The sequence below is a fragment of the Diabrotica undecimpunctata genome, chromosome 8 (assembly GCF_040954645.1).
Source record: "Diabrotica undecimpunctata isolate CICGRU chromosome 8, icDiaUnde3, whole genome shotgun sequence".
NCBI lineage: Eukaryota > Metazoa > Arthropoda > Insecta > Coleoptera > Chrysomelidae > Diabrotica > Diabrotica undecimpunctata.
This window is the reverse complement of record NC_092810.1, coordinates 28,002,846-28,026,265: the sequence shown is the minus strand read 5'-3', so window position 1 is coordinate 28,026,265 and position 23,420 is coordinate 28,002,846. Positions and strand designations below refer to the sequence as shown.

The 23,420-nt window shown below is 33.3% G+C and overlaps 1 protein-coding gene and 1 non-coding gene across 2 annotated transcripts in view; both read left to right on the top strand.

Annotated features, from left to right (window-relative positions):
* The window catches only part of Pat1 (Protein interacting with APP tail-1), a 41,923-nt gene that overhangs the window by 10,640 nt on the left and 7,863 nt on the right, over positions 1-23,420 (top strand). The window contains exons 3-5 of the mRNA XM_072539942.1: positions 3,221-3,389; positions 5,343-5,398; positions 10,842-11,177. Coding sequence (XP_072396043.1) covers positions 3,221-3,389; positions 5,343-5,398; positions 10,842-11,177 — 561 coding nt within the window. The remainder of the gene's footprint in view (positions 1-3,220; positions 3,390-5,342; positions 5,399-10,841; positions 11,178-23,420) is intronic.
* On the top strand, positions 2,835-2,906 carry TRNAC-GCA (transfer RNA cysteine (anticodon GCA)). The gene has a single exon. It is a non-coding gene; the product is annotated as a tRNA-Cys (tRNA).

Genomic DNA, 23,420 nt, shown 5'->3' with positions numbered 1-23,420 from the left:
TCATTTTTTCAATCTTCAGTTACGGTGCCGAAACATGCACAATAAAATCAGAGGATAGGAAAAGGATTGACGCATTCGAAATGTGGTGCTGGAGACGAATGCTACGCGTCTCGTGGACGGAGCACAGATCCAATCAGTCGATTCTCGAAGAGCTAAACATTCAGACCAGACTCTCCTATCAGTGTCTTGCAAATGTTTTAAAGTTTTTTGGCCACATTGCGAGAAGAGACATTGACAACTTAGAAAGACTAATTGTATGCGGAAACGAAGAAGGACGTAGAGGCAGAGGACGCTCACCTATCCGATGGTCAGATCAAGTACAGAAAGCCACTGGAGAGACGTTTTCCGAGTCCATAAGAGCAGCCCAAAATCGCAAGAGATGGAGAGAATTGACAGTAACGGAGAAATGGTTGTTAATTTAATATAACTTGATGATGTTCCAGGAGTGTTTGATAAATCAAATGTTTTTGTTTCTGGAGCTATATCAATTTTTTCTTCCAAAGTTATTGCAGATGTGTTGGAAACCAGATCTGTAAGCTGAGGGGTATTGTTCTTGATCTGTAAAATCCTTCTCGTACAATCGGGTTCAGATGTAGGTATTTCGCTGATTATGGCATCTCTTTCATTAACATGAATATTTTCCTTAGTAGTGGAATTCTCAAGAACAATAGTTGGACTGTTAAGAACATTGGGAGTATTTTCAGAGGCTGATTCAGATATTTGATGTGGTTGAATATCGATTTCAGACGTAGAGTTTTTAGCGACTCTTGATTGTACGTTAAACGCTTCTAGTTCCGTAGTTACTGCAGCTGTAGCAGGTTCTTCTCGTTCTGTGACAAAAGTGACCATGAAGTCAGCGTCAGTAAATATGTCATTATTAAATGGACATATCCCCGTCACTAACTTACGTAATTCCCGCCCTGGATGGTTCGTCAGCCATTTTTCACATTCGTTGGAATAAGACTTTCTTAGCGGGCTAAAAAAACATCTGTCAACTGGCTGCATGCGGTGACTACTATGAGGAGGAAGTGTTAATGCGATAATGTTATATTGTCGAAAAGAATCAATTGCTGCAATGGAACAATGGGAAGTGTGATTATCCATTATCAATAGGACTGGCTGTTCCTTTGTCGGCTTAGCGTTCTTCTTCTTTAAGTTCCATCTTCTATCGAAGGTTGGAAATCATCATGTCTATGCGGACTCTGTTGACTGCCGCTCTAAAAAGTTCTGCACTACTGCGGCTTAGCGTGATCTCTAAAATGTGTAGCATAATCAACAAACAGGTCCTGATTGATGAAACTACTGTCGGATACCATTCCAACTGATGATGGTGGAGCTCCATTTAAAAGTTCTGTTGTCATTCTTTTACGTGGATATATAAATGCGTGAGGAATATATTGTCCACTAGCACTCATTGTTCATACAACAGCAACATTGGTTCCCCGTTCTGCGCTAGATATTTTATTGACATATCTTTTTCCTTTTGTAGAGAAAACTTTAGGAGGTCTGTTTTTGACAGTGAAAAATCCCGGTTCATCCATATTGTAAATTGCATGTGGCGGGAATTTATAGGTATTTATTAACTTCGAGAGATTTTCATAAAACTGCTTACACTGTGGTTCATTAAACCCAATAGCCCTGGCGACGCTAGTAGCGGTGGGTTGCCTCAAACTAACATCTTTGTGTCGTTTCAAAAACCACGTAGCCAGCCCTTGCCTGCTATTTTTGAAGTTCTTTCAAAACGATGTTCTAATTTATTTATTTCAGCGAACTCAAACGCTAGACTTCTTAGAACTCTAGAAGTTAACCCATAAAACATGTTTGTCTATTGTTTTTATATAGTTGCACAACTCTTCTTCCAGTTCTGCTGTTAAAGTAATGTCGTATCTTCCCAGCTTTGTAGCTAAAGTTGTTCTTTTTAGCCTTTTTCTTAACGTACTTTTCGCCATTCCTATAGATTTTGCCAAGCTTCTCTTACTTTCTACATTTTCAACCCTTCTTCTTGCTGCCTCCATAATCACCGGTGAACATAAAGCACGCCGAGAAGTTCGTTTTCTGCCAGATATGCTTAAACAAAAGAAAAAATACGGTTAATCCGTTATAAAAAACCTGGTTTATAAGAGTGCGCGCGTACTCTTACAATATTAATGACTGCACACTCTTAGAAAACGAGCATGTTTTAACAAATGCTAGTGCTGCCTCCATCTTGGTGCAAAATTGTAAACAACGGCATGATACATACGATTATTCAAAGTTTATTGCAAGTATGGTAAAATATTAACAGGCCCAATGCTACGCTTGAACCACCTAATATTACCTCTGGTTTTACCCCAGGTTCTACCAGGGGTCCGTAGATATTTAAAATAATCTAATATAAGTATAACACATGTTTTCACCTCGAAGTAGCGGTCGAGACTATATAGTATTTCGTTTATGAAGCCTTTAGAAAAAAGATCAATTATATGTCATTAATTACAACTCTGCTAGCGGCACAACAATGTCTTCTAAAAAATCTATCTCCCGCAAGTGAGGCAAAAGCCGAAAATCGTCATTATTTATACACCCAAGCTTTCCTTGATATCATTTTTCTTGTTAGTCTTTTTATTTATTGTTTCCCTTTTATCTGCCAAATCAACATAATAAAATAATGTTATCGTTAAATTATTAGTCATTTTTTAATCGAATGATAACTAAAAGATAACGACCAGGAAATATTCTTTTAATACACAGATTTTCATATTATACAAAATCAGGGGATTTTATCAGGAAACCTACAACAATAACAATAATGATTAAAAACTATAAAATGATTTAAATTAACTGATTTAATTAAAGGGGATATAGCTCAGTGGTAGAGCATTCGACTGCAGATCGAGAGGTCCCCGGTTCAAACCCGGGTGTCCCCTGAACTTTTTATTAAATTTATATATATATATATATATATATATATATATATATATATATATATATATATATATATATATATATATATATATATATATATGTATGTATATATAAATTTGTTGGAGTTTTTAGTCATAATATATATATATATATATATATATATATATATATATATATATATATATATATATATATATATATGTATGTAAAAAAGGAGTACGCCTTTTAATTTAAATAAAATAATTAGTTCATAAGGAAACTTATGTGGGAGGGATATCATTCTGTGGCAGTATAAATATATTTTTTAATATTTTAGAAAAATATACGCGGAGGCGATATACTGTGAATTTGAAAAGGCAGCTGAAACATTTGCAGCCGCCAATAAAGTTATTGCACAGTTAGAAGAGAAGAATGCTGTACCGAATTTGGCAGGACTGTATGCAAATTTTTCATTTTTATTTTTTGGACGCAGCGAATATGATGAGGTAAGTTATTGCCTACACCAATGATATGAAAGTTTTTTAGGATCGGGTCAAAATAATTTTTTATTTAAAAAATTCATGTCATTTATAATATCAATATTGATTGGGAGTTTTGGTAATAGTTCGTCATAATTTGATTCAAAGTATAAGCACAGAATAAATAACAATCAGAATGCCCACTCTCAGATGCCGCCTTTGAAGTTTGTCAGCACACGAACGCCATGTTTTAGACGGAAACATAGACTTGAATTGAGAAATTTGTGACAAGCTGCGACAGAACTGTATTTTAAATTTTTAGAGATTAATAATTTAGTACATTTGAAATAATTTAATCTATTCTTCAACTAAAAGTATGAATAAAATAGTGCATATTGTGTCTGTAGTTACCGTAAATAAATTAAACTGGGTTAATTTGTGTATGCACACCAGATAAAATGTCACTGAACAGCACTGGTTCCGACTAAAACATGGCTGATTCCGTCTGCGCGAACGCGATGCGCGTACTTATTTTTTCAAGCAGAGTGGGCATTCTGATTGTTTATTATTCTGTGGCCTGGTTCCAAAAGTGGCTATTTACAAAATCGTCGTTTTCGAATAAACGAAATTTTTAGTTTAACCCTGTCGATCAAATCAGGTCTTTCAAATCGAATTATTGTTTCTCTATAGATAAAATATTAGGTAGTAATACTGACAAACACTTTAGATATAAGAATAATAAATATTTCTTTAAATTATTCGCCTGGAAAGGGTTTTTCGTAATAAAATGAACGTAGCTACATTTGGAACTTAACTTTATTTTATATAGAAAAATGAATACTGGTTATCTACAATATTAAGTACAACTACAGTAAAATTTATAAAAATAAGTAATAAATAAACAACGGTGTAAACTTCTTGTAAAATAAATATTTAAAAAAAAAATCATGCTCTTCCTGGTCATTTATATCGGGTAATACCGTCTCGTCCTCAATATTTGGATCTCCAATTAAGTCTCTATAAAAAGCCCTGTAATCATCAGGAAAATTTGCGGCGCTACTGATTTTCACTCCGCTCACGCGTTAAAATATCTCCATTGTTAATTACCCTTATTAATACACTTGTTGGTTAATAGTTATTTAACCAACAAGTGTATTAATAAACTTTTCCGTCGACCGACACTTTTCAGAAATAAAAATATCTTAGTTTAAATTTTTATTGACTTAACGATGAATAATGACATACAAACAGACAGTACTTACAGCGGCTACTTCATTTTAAATAATTTTTTAGTGGGAATATAAATAGGTATGTTTGGTTGCCTACACCACAGGTAACTGCCAATCACAGAGCGTTAAATGTGGTTAAATTAATTTATACAAGCAATTTCTGTTGTATTGCCTATAATGAAATCGTTCATTAATAGAAAATCATTCATTAATAGGGGTCATTAATCAATGATTTTGAGGGTGTTAAAATTACTCATAAATGGACGGTCGACGGAAAATAACTATTAATCTCCACACATCTTTATTAACCACTCTGTCTACCGGAAGCTGTCATGAGCTGGCGATTCTTATGCAACCCACTTTATACTAGAGAGTAGTGTGTAGAACCTAACTCATAACAAAAATGAAATAAAAAATATGAAATTGTAAGGAAAATAGCAAAAGCAACAATTTTATTTTCTCATACAGTTATATATTATACTCCTTTGGATTGACGTCACTTAAACCGTGGCTATGTTCACGTCTATTTAATTTAATACACGTATCCGGTTTTAAGTTGAGGTTACTACACCACAATAAATACCTATAATATATATTTTTTATTTTTATATACCTACTTACATACTCTAGCAAAAAATGTTTTAAAATATATTTACATATATATTTATGTATATTTTAATTACATATTTTAATTTTAACTTATAGAATAATAATAATAAACTATTGTTAAATTGATTTTAAAAATTTTTAGGCATACAATTGGGCAATTAAAGCATTAAAATTAATAAATGAAGATTTATCTCCAAGGTAAGATTGATTAGATAGTAGAAATTCAAATTTAAAGCTTTAAGCATCTATTAATGTATATAACTAAACATAATGGCCAATTTTGAGTTTCTTTTAATTACAATTTCTGTTTTATTTTTGTATTTTTTGCCTTCTTCTAGGGGCGTCGAAAACAGTTGAATGTTATGTTTTGTGTTGATTCATATGTCATCAGGACATTCGCTATGAGTTGAACGATTGAACTCACTCAATAACTTGTATGCACGATAAACAGGCACATCATATCCTTCTTTTAATATGACATAAACTTCTGAAATAGTTTTCCTAGTTGCACAAAAAATTCGAGGTTAAATCGTTCGTCCATTTGAATATTCTACATTTTTTTGATTTGTGTAATGTATCTTGACTGACTAATATGTAAAATACCCTTATCTCTATCATAGTTTATTTCTAAACCAAGAAAATATTTAAGTTTGCCCTTATCCTTTAATTAAAACTTTTCCATTAATTAATTTACAATATCAAATTTAAAATCATTATTATACAACCTTTTATTATATTTTCTACGTAAATTAAGAGATCAGTTGCAAAATTATCACCTCTTATATATCTTTATATGTTCCAACATTTTGACGGTTGTTTCAACCCATACAATGCTTTATTTAACTTATATACTTCACTTTTCTATTTTACTCCTGCTGGCGAATATATATATATATATATATATATATATATATATATATATATATAGACTTCTTCTTCCAGAGTTCCATTCAAGAATGCTGTCTTAACATCTAGGTGCCTGAAATAGAATGAAAATTGGTTTGAAATAGTCAAGATCATCCTAATAGTGGCCTACTAGAGGACCTTCTCTTGAGCAAATCCTCAAACTACCAATCGAGTCTTATATTTATCACATTTACTCTCCTCAAAAGGTTTAAAGGTATATACCAATTTCGTGTCCAAAATAGTTTTCCAACAGGTTTTTTATTGACGATGTCCCAGGTACCATTTTTATTTATCGAATCAATCTCCCTGTCCATTGCCTTAACCCAGCAATCTTTATTATCCCTTTCTTTCATTTCTTCAAATAACTGAGGTACATCTTCAACCAAATTCTTGGAACATAGAGCCATATAAGTTCCATAATCTTCTAGCCATTTTGGTGGCTTTATATTTTTACTTCCTCCACCTTCTACTTGACTTGTGCTCTCTTCTATATTTCTTACTTTTTTTTCATTAATACTAACTTGATCTATTTCATTTCTGTGGTGTATTTGCTGTTTTACCACGGTGTCTATGTTATCAATACCTTCATTATGTTTGCTCATAACATCTCCATATGCATCTAGTGTTGTCAATCTTTTAAAATAAAATTAATTTTCATTAAACCTTACATCCCTGGCAATAATTATTTTGTCCTTAGCTATATTCCACAATCTAACCTATAACCTGTAGGTGCATAGCCCAACATTATACATTTTCCTGCCTTATCATCAAACATGCTCATTAATTCGTCAGGAATGTGAGCATAACAAGTACTCCCAAAAACTTTTAAATTTCTAACATCTGGTTTTTTATTGTTCCATATTTCAGCTGGTGTAACGTCTCCATCCATGCTTTCCGAGGTGACCGATTTATCACATAGCATGATACCCTTATAGCTTCTACCCAGAAAGACTTAGGAACCATTGAAGTATTCAAATATAATGCATCTAGCTCTTTCGATTATACGGCACTCTATAATCTAACAGAATGCCATTTTCTTTACAAAACTGTATATTTATTTGAAACATCACCCTTGTCATATTTCATGCCAATTTCATTCATTTTACCCCATTGTCACATCTTCATTTAGAATCTTTTGAATTAAATTTTGATTCTACAAACCTCAAATATTCTTTAAATTTACTGAAAACCTCACTTTTATTTTTAATTAAAAAAAGCATAGTAAAATTTGAAAAACCATCTATAAAAGTGACAAAATACTTACAACCATCAAATATTTGTGGCTGATTGGTTCGCATACATCAGAATGTATTATTTCTAAAATTCTATTACTCTTTGTTCTTGTTGAAAAAGGTAACCTTGAAAATTTTCCTTGTATACATGGTTCACAAAAATTTACGAAACCAATATTTATGTAATTGTCTATTCCATCAACTAAATTCTTTTTAATTAATTTTTCTAGTGATTTAAAATGTATCATTTTTGTTTAACTATTTCAAAATTTATTTTGTATAAACCTTCTCGTTTACTTAATCCTATTAAAAGATCGTTCTTAATTAATTTTACAACACCATTTTCAAAAATGAAAGATTTCTGAGACATTTCTAATCTTTTTACAGAAAAAAATTTTCGTAACTGTGGTACATTGAAAGCATTTTCAATTTTACATTCTAATTGTCAATCATTTACATTGCTAAAACATTAATATTTCATCAAATGCAGACCATTTTTTGCTAATGCTATATTTATAGATTTATCCAACATTACCAAATCTGTAAATATACTTTTATCATTTAGTAAGTGCTCCGTACATCCTAAATCAATCACAAATTCTAAGTTGTAACGATAAATTTTGCCTACCACACGGGGCATTAATACAAGGGGTAGAAAATTGGGGGACGAGAAACTATGGGGGTGGAGATAGGGTAAGCAAAATAAACGCTACTTATGCGAACGGCACTCAGGCTTTGGTAGGAGAGCTGGGGTCGTGGATAAGTAAAAGACAAGGGGATTTGGATTGGGGCAACTACAAAAATATGAAGCGAACGATCATGAATCTCTTGGGACAAAATAAAAAGAAACAGGAAACACCTCTAGTAATTTATAAAGAGCGCCACTTCAAGGTGCCTAATTATAACTATTACAACAAATAGTTGTAACTTGAGATATAATTATTAAACATAAAAAACATATCTTTTCCAAATGGAAACTAAAAAAAAAGGTTTAGTTAAAAAAAAGAATAAACAAAATGCTAAGAAACAAAATTTAACATTTATTTTTGTGTCACCACAAACAGTTACAAAATTAAGACAATACAAAAATATAATAACAATAGCTGCAAAATACAAAAATACAAAAAAAAAACTTACATGTGTCATCTGTTTACAATTTCCAGGAGTTGGAGATACTACAAAAACTTACAAAATTTACATGTAAGTTAACCTTTCTTTTAAAGAAAACAAAACAAATCAATATCAAAAATAATAAAGCTAGCTGTCATATGTTAACATTAAATAAAAAAAATTAAAATGACAGCTAAGTTAAACCATAAAATTTACAACTTATTAATTATTACAAATACTTTTTTGTTATGAAAGCAATTATTACTTTTTTAAAAAATGTCTGCTTTATTTTAAATTTACACAAAAAAATGTTACCTGGATTTCACAATAACACAAAAACAAGTTCCTGAGGTTGGAAACTGGAGTTGAATTCTGGACACGAACAAAAAGGACTGGATCTCACACTGCAAATTGGATCGACCATTTGAGGCCGAAGCCGACACTGAGCACAAAACTTATGACTCTGCCTCTTAAACAACCGGAACAGGTAGAATTAGACGATTAACTGCTACTAAAATTGATTTCCATAACGTAAGACGAAGATTTCCCTGAAAAGGGACAAAAACAGAAAACTACAAATTCGACGTGAATTTGGACATGACGCTGGAGATCACCGCTCTTCACCGCGGCTCCAACGAAAGTGACGAAATTATCTTTAAAAATTGCTCGCATAAGTTAGAACAAACAAAGCACTTAGGGTATAAACTAAACACAACGGAAATTAAGACGTAAATTAATTTGAAAACGCAATATCGGGCGGTTTGAACAAAGAAATATCGAAGAAATTTGCGCCTGTGACATAAACAAACAATAAAATGATTTATTATCGACGGCGGAGACCTAAAAAGAACGAAAGATTATGGTTTTAAATTGAAGGATACGAACTAAGAAACATTGAAAAAATTCTTCGTTATTATAATGCATATATAAGGGGATTTCAATTAACACATATACGAGTGGATTCCAATAAATTTCAAATGCTACAAAGTTGTTCACTGTGTCACTATTATTTTAATTTTTACCTAATCTCATGTGACCCTTCCTGCTGTTGTGTGAAGTTGCTTCTATGAACTTTTCTGTTGTGATGTATGTTTCTCGTATCCTGTAACTGTTACCTCTATTTAACCCATTTCCTCTAAGACTATTCTGAAAACCTCTTAGACTCTGAAAATTTGATCTATAATTATTTGTAAATCTGCCAGGTCCTCTTGGGTAACTTGTGGATATTCTTGCTCGGCATTCACTTTTATAATGGCCTCTTTTTTTACACCTAGAACAAGATGTGTCATCATTGAAAGCAACTTGTTCAGCACTAGCTACTCGACTTACTCTTGCACCCAGGCGCCTCTTTTCTTCTTCACTCAATAACCTTTTCTTTACCTCTTCATATGACAGTATATCAAATGATAATTTTTTGATAACTGTTACCACTGTTTCATAGTTAACAACAAATTACATATTATATCTTGATCTTAAATTTTTACCCCAGTGGCTTTTAACTGCTTTAGAATTTCCTCAAATTCCCCAATAAATCGCTCCTATGACTCACCCTCTTTTAATTTCATGGACAGCAACTTTCTTTTTAGGAACAGTTGTCCTGGTAGTCCCTTTTTCTCATGTTTTCCTTCTAAACTTTTCCACATATGGTAGGCGTATTCTTTACCCTGCAATATCTCCATCTGTGCATCGGAAACACATTGAACAATTATTTATTTCGCTTTATTGTTGCATTTCTGGAATTTTCTCTCGCTTAAACCTGTTATGTCTATTTCGCTTTTTACACACTCTAATAATTCATTTTCTGCCAATATTATTTCCATCCGAAACTTCCATGATAAGTAATTCTCCCCTGTCAAGGCCCAAAAGTTATACATTTTTCGTTGTGCCAAACTGTACATATGCTTATAACCTATGTCCACTTGTTGATACCTTATTATTATTTTTCCTCCGTGATCTGGGTCCATAACCTTTTATTTTTTTTTTATTATCAAATTTAATATTCGATAAAACCAGCTCCTCTCTTATTGTCAGTTTATTGTGCTAGATTATTTACAGAATACCTCGTATTCTGTTAATCCAATCGTTCGGCTGCTTACTTTAACATCATCTTTCTTACATCCATCTTGTTTGTCATCGGTATCTAATATTATTACGACAAATTTAGAAGAGAAGGATACCAAATGCAAACTGTGCAACTTGAATTTTGTATCTTAAACCATTGTATTAATTAAACCAGGTGTGTTATATCTTCTCCCTCTTTCTCTATCTTCTCCTCTTTGTTTTCGATTTCTTTTTTTCTCTCCCTTACGAGGATGAATAAAAAATATCTGATGTAACCGTACATAAATAATGCTAATACGAAAATTGAAGTATCTAATGAATATATTTTGTAGAATTATCATAGAAGTTTTACGACAAGCGTCGAAATCATGCGTGGTGAAAAGAAAATTCGCTCCAGCCGGGCTGCTCATCTCACAAGCTGTCAACATGGCCTCTGAATTATACAAAGTCGACAGTCATCCCCATATCTCAGATACTTTACTCGATTATGGATTTTACCTTTTAAATTTCGACTCTATCCAAGAGAGCGTCAAAGTTTACGAAAAGGCGTTGTCGATACGAAAACAGGTGTTCCAGAAAAACAATATTCGAGTGGCGTTGGGACACGAAGATCTTGCGTACGCTCTCTACGTTAATGAATACAGTTCTGGGAGATTTTATGACGCTAGGTGAGTATAATTTATCGTTCATTCTTCTCCTGAGTTAAGGCAATTTAAGTGACAATCTTTAAAGAATTAAGAAGAGTTTTTCTATCTACAGGGTTACGCAATTGAACTGTTACCTATTCAAACGACTATAATTTTTTTGTGTGAAATTATTTTTTATTGATTCACATGACAAAAATGTGTGAAAATAATCAAAATTTCAGAATCCACTCACTTTAGCTCGATGTGACCACCTTTTGCCTTGACTATGGCCTTCAAACGATCAAAAAACGAGTTGCATGAATGTGATCTTCCGGTATTTTGGCCCATTCACGTATAATTGCTTTCTTCAGCGCATCCATACTGGCATATTTTTTAGTCCTCACCTTGACAGATGGAATAGTCCATCGGATTTGCGTCTGGCGAATTCGAAAGCCATTGTGTGGATGAAACGAAGTGTGGAACATGGTTTTTTAATAATTTTTGGTTCACAATAGCTTTATGAGACGGAGTCTTGTTGGAACGTCCATGGTCTACAACCGAAATGTTTGCGTGCTCACGGCTCTAAAGCAGCTTCTAAAACATTTTCTCGATAATAAGTTGCATTGACTTTGACACCCGATTCAATAAAAATGATTGGAGAGCGTCCATCGGCGGTTACAGCTGCCCATTACTTGTGGGAAATTACTTCGGGTGGCCGTTCGTAAGCTCAAACTTTCGTAGGTGCGTTCGGTCAAGTAAACACGATCATTTTGAGAGTTTATGAACTCATCAATTTTTCTCATCAGAAAATACTATGTTCGGAAATTCGCCACGTTCGCGCAGGCGTAACAACTCCTTTGCTCTTTTAAGCCGAACTTTTTTTTGCTTTGGTGTAAGATTGTGTGCTTTTTGGAACTTGTAAGGTTGACCTTGAGCTCCTTTTTCAATATTCGTTGTATGCTTCGCTGGGATATTTTCAGTTCTTTGGACATTTGATTACCACTACGACGTGGATTTGGCTCAAGTCAAGCCTTCACTTTCCGAACCATTTCAGGTGATGTTGCTGTTTTTTCGTCCACCATCATAGCGTTTGGCAATGCTACCAGTATTATTATAACGTGCTATGGTGCGATACACAAACATTTTATTCACCTAGAGGTGTTTGAGCTGACGAACAATAGCTGGTTGTGATTTTCCAGCCAAATATAACGCAATCACACTATTACGTTTAAATTCCATTGCAAATAACTTTTGTTGTATGTATAAAACTTAAATGCAAATGCTTTTGACGGCTTATAAACATACTGAAGTGTTATCACGCCAACTTTGACGTAGCTGTCATTATCGATTTGCCAGATATATCGATGTGAAGTTGGTAACAGTTCAATTGCGTAACCCTGTATACCGTTATAACTATTTCTCCAAGGACCATGATGGCAGTTTAAATCGCCTTCTACTAAAAAATGTTTATCTAAACTATCAAACAACTGAAACCATTTAGACTAACTTATTTTTGAATGTGGCTTGACATATCTATTGTTACATTTTTCAGTGAGTTTAGAGATTAAGTGAAGTACGACGTGGTTTAAACTCCAAAAATTCACTGTATTACAAATTCTAATTACATTAATAATTATCGCTTACAATTCGCACTGATGTCGCTTACAAAACAATTCGCCGATACTAATTTCTTCGGCAGCTTATATCATGAGAACAAATGTCTCGAAATAGCGGTCGACGCAGACGGTCGAATCCTCCGCGAAAAATCCGAAATTCTCGAACTTTGCCGATAAAGAGGTGAGTTCGAGAGTCGGACACTTATAGACCTTGGACAGCTCATAGGATAAACGCTTCCTTTCTAAACCAACTCGAGATTCACGCGCAGTATGTTGTAACGCTACCGTGCTACAATAATATTACAAGGCCAGAATCGCTCGTTGTCGAAGAGAATAGGGCGGGGTTATAGAAACTATATCGTATTTTAAATTCAAGCACAATTAGATAATATGAAATTATTATTTATTATTGGACGCCACCCCTGGTTTATCCTCGAAGGGGAAGAGCAAAAAAAAAATTAAGATTTATTGAAAGTTTACAAGAAAACTATTCTTTATTATTTCTTAGCAATGAACAAAAAGAAAACATTAAAAGTTACGTCATCCCAAAGGGATTCCAAAATATTATTTTATGTTAACATTATCATAAACAAAAAATCTTTGTATCGTATTAAATTAAGAATTGGTTATAAAGAAAATGAATGTATATATATATATATTAACCCCAAATTTCGAAATTTGTTTACATTGAAAATAATATAGTAATTTATCAACTAGGAACAATGAAGAAAATAAACCTTTAAATTAAATTAGAACACTTCACTATATTTTCATTTTTTTTTGAGTTCATAATCATTTCTGTTGTCTTGAAAGTAGGTATAATAAAAATTGGTACAACCTTAATCTGCTCTGTTTCTCTTCTTATTTAATCAGTCACCAAATAAACCATTAATTCAGCTACGTACTATATAAAATTACCACCATCCTAGATAAGAGGGGTTAGGGATTCCAAAAAAAGATACTGCTACTGGGCCATGATCTGGAATAACTCCATAGCAATACTATCTTGCGACGAGTATTAGAAATATAATATCAGCATTATAGCCTCTCCAATAAGGGTCTCTGAATTGAGACCCACTTTGGAAACACGTCTTAACGGTTGGACGGTCTTAACAGAAAAGAGCGAAGCGCTGTCATGGCGCCTGAATCTGGAAATTGGGCGTGAGTGACAAGTTGAAAAATATGCTCATCTACCGGATATATTTGGGAATTACAGAAGAACCCTTGAGTCGGCTACAGGTAGGTACTTGACAGATAGATGGGGCTATTAGTTTTATTAAAAAAAAATATAATCGAAATATATAATGAGTTTCTTTTAAATCTTTTGAAACGGTTACACAGCCCTCCCCACGATTTCAACTGGGTACCAGCGTGGAATCGGACTAGGCATGGTGGCACACCATACTAACCTTTTCAAAAGTGGAAATAGATATACGGAGAGGTAAGACAAACAGAATGGACAAATGTAGCTACAATCTGGACTCACAGAATCCTTCTTTCACAACTCACGTGGGAACAACTCAAAGATTTCAGAACAAAGCGAAACAGAACGCATAGAAATGACTCAACTATAAAAATGTAAACAAAAAAAAATTGCATTCTCACTCTCAAAATTCATAGGGTATTTCACATATAACCAATATCATGAACAAAGCGGAATAAAACAAAACATATCTACAAATCATTATTTGAGACCAAATGCTCGCATTCAATCGAAACAATATAATTAAGATATTATTATTTGAAATTTCATAAGTAATATAAAGCAAAACATACTAGTTTTGTCACCAAGATACAAAACAGATAATTTACTGCGTAGTCGTTATGAGACCTAACACAATAAAACACAAAAAAAAATAATGTTATCGTTTGTTCGGAAGCGTAGAGTCTTTCATCTATGACTTAATCCACGAATAACATAAGAATAATAATACAATCGTATCATTAACGCCATAAGATACAAAATACAAATGTGTCATCATTTATTCGGAAGCATAGAGTCTTTCATCTATGACTTAATCCACGAATAACATAAGGTAATAACGCAGCGCGTCATTATAGACACATTTAGAAATACACAAATAAAAAGGAAAGAGTTACTAATAGTTCAAAATTGGGTACATTAAAGTTCTACAAAGACAAGCCTTAATAAGTTTACTGGGAAAGGTAGACATCAGAATTTCTGTAAGACACATCTATATTTAGAAACAAAAAAAAGGCTGATGTTTAGTTATTAGTATGACAACTAGAATTTGTGATAACTAACGTGTATCATCCGCCTATAATAGGGACAACATCGGTAGGTCAACTTCGGGTAGGGTCAACTTCGGGTAGGGTCAACTTCGGGTAGGGTCTAAATAATTCTAGATTACATAACTAAACAGGTATTGGAGAACTAAAAAAGTTTCCTGACGCGGTAGGCTGTTATTCTAGATTTATTACTGAAATACAATTATGAATGGCTTATCATTCCGACGAGTCAACTAGCGGGAATCCGCTTACTTCATCCCTAGCCTTCCTCAGTGTCTGGCCATTCAGAATATAGGATGTTAGACAGCAATAATCTTTTCAAACATTATTTTGGGGGGTTTCGAATAGAGAGTCGAAATTCGAAGGTCTTCACATTAAGAGTAAAACTTAGGCAAATGAACAGATACTATAATGAACTATCATTGGTAACTAGACAGAGGAATCTTGATATCTTTGGTATAGATACCAAAAAAATTACTTGGATTTATAAATCCGTAAAATAAGATAAATTGAATTTTGTATCCACTTGAAGACAACTAAAGGTATGTACAATTTATTGTAATATAAACTAACATAAGCATAAAAATATCACATTCTACCAAGGCATTCTAAAAATAAAATGAGATTAAATTTTGCAAACACCCTTAAAATCAATATAGGTTCTTGGTCGGGGTAGCATAAACTTAAGATCTCGATCAATACAAACTAGAGAGAGAATAATACCGAAGTAGAATAAGATAAGATAAAAATAAAATTTATGTCGAAAAGAAATACGACATATATACATATATATAGACATATTGAACACAATAAATGATCAATATTATAATAATAAAAAGTAAAACAGTTCAACGAACTGGGGTGCGAGCCAAACTGAGTTGCTCTGGAGATCGACGTGCGGAGTCTCCTACACTACTTCCAGAGGCTCGTCTCTTTGCGACAACATCTGAGATACACAAAATTATTAATTGGAATAGGGATAGGTCCACTAATCCACTTGACTATAGCAGGATGCTCCCTGACTAATAGTCAACACCACCGACATAAAACAAGGGTTGTCGAGACAGCTCAAAAAAAAATTGAAACGTGTCAACTTCCTGAAGGGAAAGAAGCACTAAGGGACAGATTTGCCGAAGCAAAGTGATATTCAATGTACTAAGTACTAGGGTATCAGTGCTGTACTGACCCCACGCCAAAAAAATTTGGAAAGGAAACGAATCCTCTCCAGGATAAAGTTCGCGTTAGCGCAACTCTTCCTGTACACGGGCCACGGAGGGGTTGAATAGTCGCTGGAGAAGGTAGCAAAGATTAAGTACGCAAAGGCGTAAAGGGAATCAACTAAAAAATTAAGAATGGACTGAACATTTTAGAAGAAAGGTATTAAAAATTTAAGAAAACCGATTTAGTCGGTTTCAGACAAATCTGAATTGTCCGACGAAACACTGACCGGTTGATAAGCTTTAGGTCTTAATAAAACAAAAAAATAAACAAAAATCACGACATATTCACATGAAAAATTAAACTGGATGCTCAATTTGATGAATCGACATCAGGTACAGTTCGTTGGCTATTAGGCACAACGACCAATGGCAGATTTCTATAAATATGGCTCTAACCTAACCAAAAGTGTGGAACAGACCAGTGTTAAAGTTTCTGGGAGCGAAAAGAGGGATGCTTCCAGCTCAACAAAGGCGGGTGGCCAACTAAGTAGTCTTAGCAAGCTTCGCTATGGTTATCCACTAGGTAGACAACCTAAATAGCATCAAACAATAATAAAGTTGACTATGACAGTCAAGCAATGAATGAATTTCCAACCACTGGTTGAAAATTGAACTAACGCAAAAGAAGAAAGACAGGATGGCCAATAGTTCCATAAGAATATCCTCTGGGATTGATCACAGTGGAAAATTTCCAAGCAAGAAGACTTCCAGAAGGACAAAAGAAGAAAATAAATCCAAACCGTTAATACACAATCTTGGAGAAGAAGAAAGAAAATGGGTTTATGGCATACAAACCATAATCGATACACAAACAGTTTAGTCTAAAACTGTTGTTTCCAAAAGAAACAAAAAAAAATCATAAGAGTCTTCCACGAAACAAAAACTTACGAAAAGACTTAAAAGGAACGGAAGAATCATTACCGTTTTCCAAAGAAATAGAAAAATATTACAATCCATCGTCAATAATAAAAAATCATGATGTTGGATGTAACACACCACAACAATAAAAAAAAAGTTGAATAGTAAAACATTTTTGACACCTAATTGAATCCAATATGGTCGTCATACAAATCACAAAGAAATGTTTACCATTCTTTAGCAGAGCTCCAACAGAGTCAAAATAATATTAAATTTTAATTCTCAGTGGGTCATTTAACGGTAGTACCAGAACTATTTCAATTGTTAAACAAACGTGGTCTTAACGTCGACATAAAGATAAAAGATAAATTCACAATAGGCGGCAGCGGGTTGTTTCACCTCTGTATATACAAAGAGTCACAATAGACAACAGCAAACTACTTCAACCTCACTTGTACCATATCGTGAACACAAGATAATAAATGAAAGCTTTTGAGTCTTAGCCAAAAGTCTCAAAGCAAAAGATATATGTGGTCTAATAAACTATTAGAAGACCGCAAAAATGTCAACGACAAAAAAAGAAAGCTGCTGCGTATACAACAGTCTGACATCACACAAATAACTCAAGATACAATAATACAGGTCACGTGCCTGTACGTCCTACAGGACATCTCGAGAAAAAAAAGGTAAAACCACAAATAACAATAAATTCCAGTACCAAAAACATACTTCTACTACATCTGACCACACAAAGACATAAAATTAACATAACAGAAGGAAAATAACAATATTTCCGCTCTATATTCTCAACAAAGACGCCTTAGGCAGAGAGAAACGAAGTTATATCATTATTTCCTTATACTTGGAAAACAAAATAACCATGGACTGTAAAATATAGAAAGCATTTTCCTATTCAGGAAATAAAGTTTTCTTTTCAAAGTATGAAAAAGTTAAACTATGAAAAAAATAATTTTTAAAATAAACGAAAGACAAATTAAAAAGAAAATTTAACAGGTAACAGACTTAAACATATTAAAAACATCCAAGAGTAAAGAGCTCAACTTCAAATCCTCGCAAAAAAATATTTCGCCTAAGTATTCTGCAAAAATCCAGATAACACATTTTAAAATTAGGTAGGTCGGGACAGCCTGTATATAGATATATTTCCCAACTGCGAATAAAAACCATGAATCAAGGTTAAGAAATAAAATTCACTTAATTGATTTTTCAAATACCGAACGCTAAGAGCCATTTCGTTTATTTAAAATAAACACATTGAGGAATATAATTATTATGGTTCTATCAACAAATAAAACTGAACTGCAAAGAAAGCCATCGTTTAGATACGAATTAATTTATGGACATAAACAAAATTTCTCTAACATGGAATGTTTATTATAGACGAGTCTGTAAATACACAAATTAATATCGTTCGCATTAAGAATACCGACAAAAAGAAATTAAGCAGTGAATGTTTACATCACATCATTCCAAATACGTTTTATTTTGATCTCAGAAAGTAGACGGAAATATTTCTACGTAATTTTACGAAGACTAAAAACGAATACATATAAATACTTTGCAAAAAATTCTAAAATAGTAGCAGTGTTGATTTAATGAAAAATTGGATAAAACAAATACACAATTTAACCGAAAAAATGGTTCAAAACATACAGACTTAATTAACCACATATACAGGGGGGTACAAAACAACTAATAATATTGAAAAAAAAACTGAAGATACACGCTCCACGATTGGCGCGCCATTTATGTAACGCTACCGTGCTACAATAATATTACAAGGCCAGAATCGCTCGTTGTCGAAGAGAATAGGGCGGGGTTATAGAAACTATATCGTATTTTAAATTCAAGCACAATTAGATAATATGAAATTATTATTTATTATTGGACGCCACCCCTGGTTTATCCTCGAAGGGGAAGAGCAAAAAAAAAATTAAGATTTATTGAAAGTTTACAAGAAAACTATTCTTTATTATTTCTTAGCAATGAACAAAAAGAAAACATTAAAAGTTACGTCATCCCAAAGGGATTCCAAAATATTATTTTATGTTAACATTATCATAAACAAAAAATCTTTGTATCGTATTAAATTAAGAATTGGTTATAAAGAAAATGAATGTATATATATATATATTAACCCCAAATTTCGAAATTTGTTTACATTGAAAATAATATAGTAATTTATCAACTAGGAACAATGAAGAAAATAAACCTTTAAATTAAATTAGAACACTTCACTATATTTTCATTTTTTTTTGAGTTCATAATCATTTCTGTTGTCTTGAAAGTAGGTATAATAAAAATTGGTACAACCTTAATCTGCTCTGTTTCTCTTCTTATTTAATCAGTCACCAAATAAACCATTAATTCAGCTACGTACTATATAAAATTACCACCATCCTAGATAAGAGGGGTTAGGGATTCCAAAAAAAGATACTGCTACTGGGCCATGATCTGGAATAACTCCATAGCAATACTATCTTGCGACGAGTATTAGAAATATAATATCAGCATTATAGCCTCTCCAATAAGGGTCTCTGAATTGAGACCCACTTTGGAAACACGTCTTAACGGTTGGACGGTCTTAACAGAAAAGAGCGAAGCGCTGTCATGGCGCCTGAATCTGGAAATTGGGCGTGAGTGACAAGTTGAAAAATATGCTCATCTACCGGATATATTTGGGAATTACAGAAGAACCCTTGAGTCGGCTACAGGTAGGTACTTGACAGATAGATGGGGCTATTAGTTTTATTAAAAAAAAATATAATCGAAATATATAATGAGTTTCTTTTAAATCTTTTGAAACGGTTACACAGCCCTCCCCACGATTTCAACTGGGTACCAGCGTGGAATCGGACTAGGCATGGTGGCACACCATACTAACCTTTTCAAAAGTGGAAATAGATATACGGAGAGGTAAGACAAACAGAATGGACAAATGTAGCTACAATCTGGACTCACAGAATCCTTCTTTCACAACTCACGTGGGAACAACTCAAAGATTTCAGAACAAAGCGAAACAGAACGCATAGAAATGACTCAACTATAAAAATGTAAACAAAAAAAAATTGCATTCTCACTCTCAAAATTCATAGGGTATTTCACATATAACCAATATCATGAACAAAGCGGAATAAAACAAAACATATCTACAAATCATTATTTGAGACCAAATGCTCGCATTCAATCGAAACAATATAATTAAGATATTATTATTTGAAATTTCATAAGTAATATAAAGCAAAACATACTAGTTTTGTCACCAAGATACAAAACAGATAATTTACTGCGTAGTCGTTATGAGACCTAACACAATAAAACACAAAAAAAAATAATGTTATCGTTTGTTCGGAAGCGTAGAGTCTTTCATCTATGACTTAATCCACGAATAACATAAGAATAATAATACAATCGTATCATTAACGCCATAAGATACAAAATACAAATGTGTCATCATTTATTCGGAAGCATAGAGTCTTTCATCTATGACTTAATCCACGAATAACATAAGGTAATAACGCAGCGCGTCATTATAGACACATTTAGAAATACACAAATAAAAAGGAAAGAGTTACTAATAGTTCAAAATTGGGTACATTAAAGTTCTACAAAGACAAGCCTTAATAAGTTTACTGGGAAAGGTAGACATCAGAATTTCTGTAAGACACATCTATATTTAGAAACAAAAAAAAGGCTGATGTTTAGTTATTAGTATGACAACTAGAATTTGTGATAACTAACGTGTATCATCCGCCTATAATAGGGACAACATCGGTAGGTCAACTTCGGGTAGGGTCAACTTCGGGTAGGGTCAACTTCGGGTAGGGTCTAAATAATTCTAGATTACATAACTAAACAGGTATTGGAGAACTAAAAAAGTTTCCTGACGCGGTAGGCTGTTATTCTAGATTTATTACTGAAATACAATTATGAATGGCTTATCATTCCGACGAGTCAACTAGCGGGAATCCGCTTACTTCATCCCTAGCCTTCCTCAGTGTCTGGCCATTCAGAATATAGGATGTTAGACAGCAATAATCTTTTCAAACATTATTTTGGGGGGTTTCGAATAGAGAGTCGAAATTCGAAGGTCTTCACATTAAGAGTAAAACTTAGGCAAATGAACAGATACTATAATGAACTATCATTGGTAACTAGACAGAGGAATCTTGATATCTTTGGTATAGATACCAAAAAAATTACTTGGATTTATAAATCCGTAAAATAAGATAAATTGAATTTTGTATCCACTTGAAGACAACTAAAGGTATGTACAATTTATTGTAATATAAACTAACATAAGCATAAAAATATCACATTCTACCAAGGCATTCTAAAAATAAAATGAGATTAAATTTTGCAAACACCCTTAAAATCAATATAGGTTCTTGGTCGGGGTAGCATAAACTTAAGATCTCGATCAATACAAACTAGAGAGAGAATAATACCGAAGTAGAATAAGATAAGATAAAAATAAAATTTATGTCGAAAAGAAATACGACATATATACATATATATAGACATATTGAACACAATAAATGATCAATATTATAATAATAAAAAGTAAAACAGTTCAACGAACTGGGGTGCGAGCCAAACTGAGTTGCTCTGGAGATCGACGTGCGGAGTCTCCTACACTACTTCCAGAGGCTCGTCTCTTTGCGACAACATCTGAGATACACAAAATTATTAATTGGAATAGGGATAGGTCCACTAATCCACTTGACTATAGCAGGATGCTCCCTGACTAATAGTCAACACCACCGACATAAAACAAGGGTTGTCGAGACAGCTCAAAAAAAAATTGAAACGTGTCAACTTCCTGAAGGGAAAGAAGCACTAAGGGACAGATTTGCCGAAGCAAAGTGATATTCAATGTACTAAGTACTAGGGTATCAGTGCTGTACTGACCCCACGCCAAAAAAATTTGGAAAGGAAACGAATCCTCTCCAGGATAAAGTTCGCGTTAGCGCAACTCTTCCTGTACACGGGCCACGGAGGGGTTGAATAGTCGCTGGAGAAGGTAGCAAAGATTAAGTACGCAAAGGCGTAAAGGGAATCAACTAAAAAATTAAGAATGGACTGAACATTTTAGAAGAAAGGTATTAAAAATTTAAGAAAACCGATTTAGTCGGTTTCAGACAAATCTGAATTGTCCGACGAAACACTGACCGGTTGATAAGCTTTAGGTCTTAATAAAACAAAAAAATAAACAAAAATCACGACATATTCACATGAAAAATTAAACTGGATGCTCAATTTGATGAATCGACATCAGGTACAGTTCGTTGGCTATTAGGCACAACGACCAATGGCAGATTTCTATAAATATGGCTCTAACCTAACCAAAAGTGTGGAACAGACCAGTGTTAAAGTTTCTGGGAGCGAAAAGAGGGATGCTTCCAGCTCAACAAAGGCGGGTGGCCAACTAAGTAGTCTTAGCAAGCTTCGCTATGGTTATCCACTAGGTAGACAACCTAAATAGCATCAAACAATAATAAAGTTGACTATGACAGTCAAGCAATGAATGAATTTCCAACCACTGGTTGAAAATTGAACTAACGCAAAAGAAGAAAGACAGGATGGCCAATAGTTCCATAAGAATATCCTCTGGGATTGATCACAGTGGAAAATTTCCAAGCAAGAAGACTTCCAGAAGGACAAAAGAAGAAAATAAATCCAAACCGTTAATACACAATCTTGGAGAAGAAGAAAGAAAATGGGTTTATGGCATACAAACCATAATCGATACACAAACAGTTTAGTCTAAAACTGTTGTTTCCAAAAGAAACAAAAAAAAATCATAAGAGTCTTCCACGAAACAAAAACTTACGAAAAGACTTAAAAGGAACGGAAGAATCATTACCGTTTTCCAAAGAAATAGAAAAATATTACAATCCATCGTCAATAATAAAAAATCATGATGTTGGATGTAACACACCACAACAATAAAAAAAAAGTTGAATAGTAAAACATTTTTGACACCTAATTGAATCCAATATGGTCGTCATACAAATCACAAAGAAATGTTTACCATTCTTTAGCAGAGCTCCAACAGAGTCAAAATAATATTAAATTTTAATTCTCAGTGGGTCATTTAACGGTAGTACCAGAACTATTTCAATTGTTAAACAAACGTGGTCTTAACGTCGACATAAAGATAAAAGATAAATTCACAATAGGCGGCAGCGGGTTGTTTCACCTCTGTATATACAAAGAGTCACAATAGACAACAGCAAACTACTTCAACCTCACTTGTACCATATCGTGAACACAAGATAATAAATGAAAGCTTTTGAGTCTTAGCCAAAAGTCTCAAA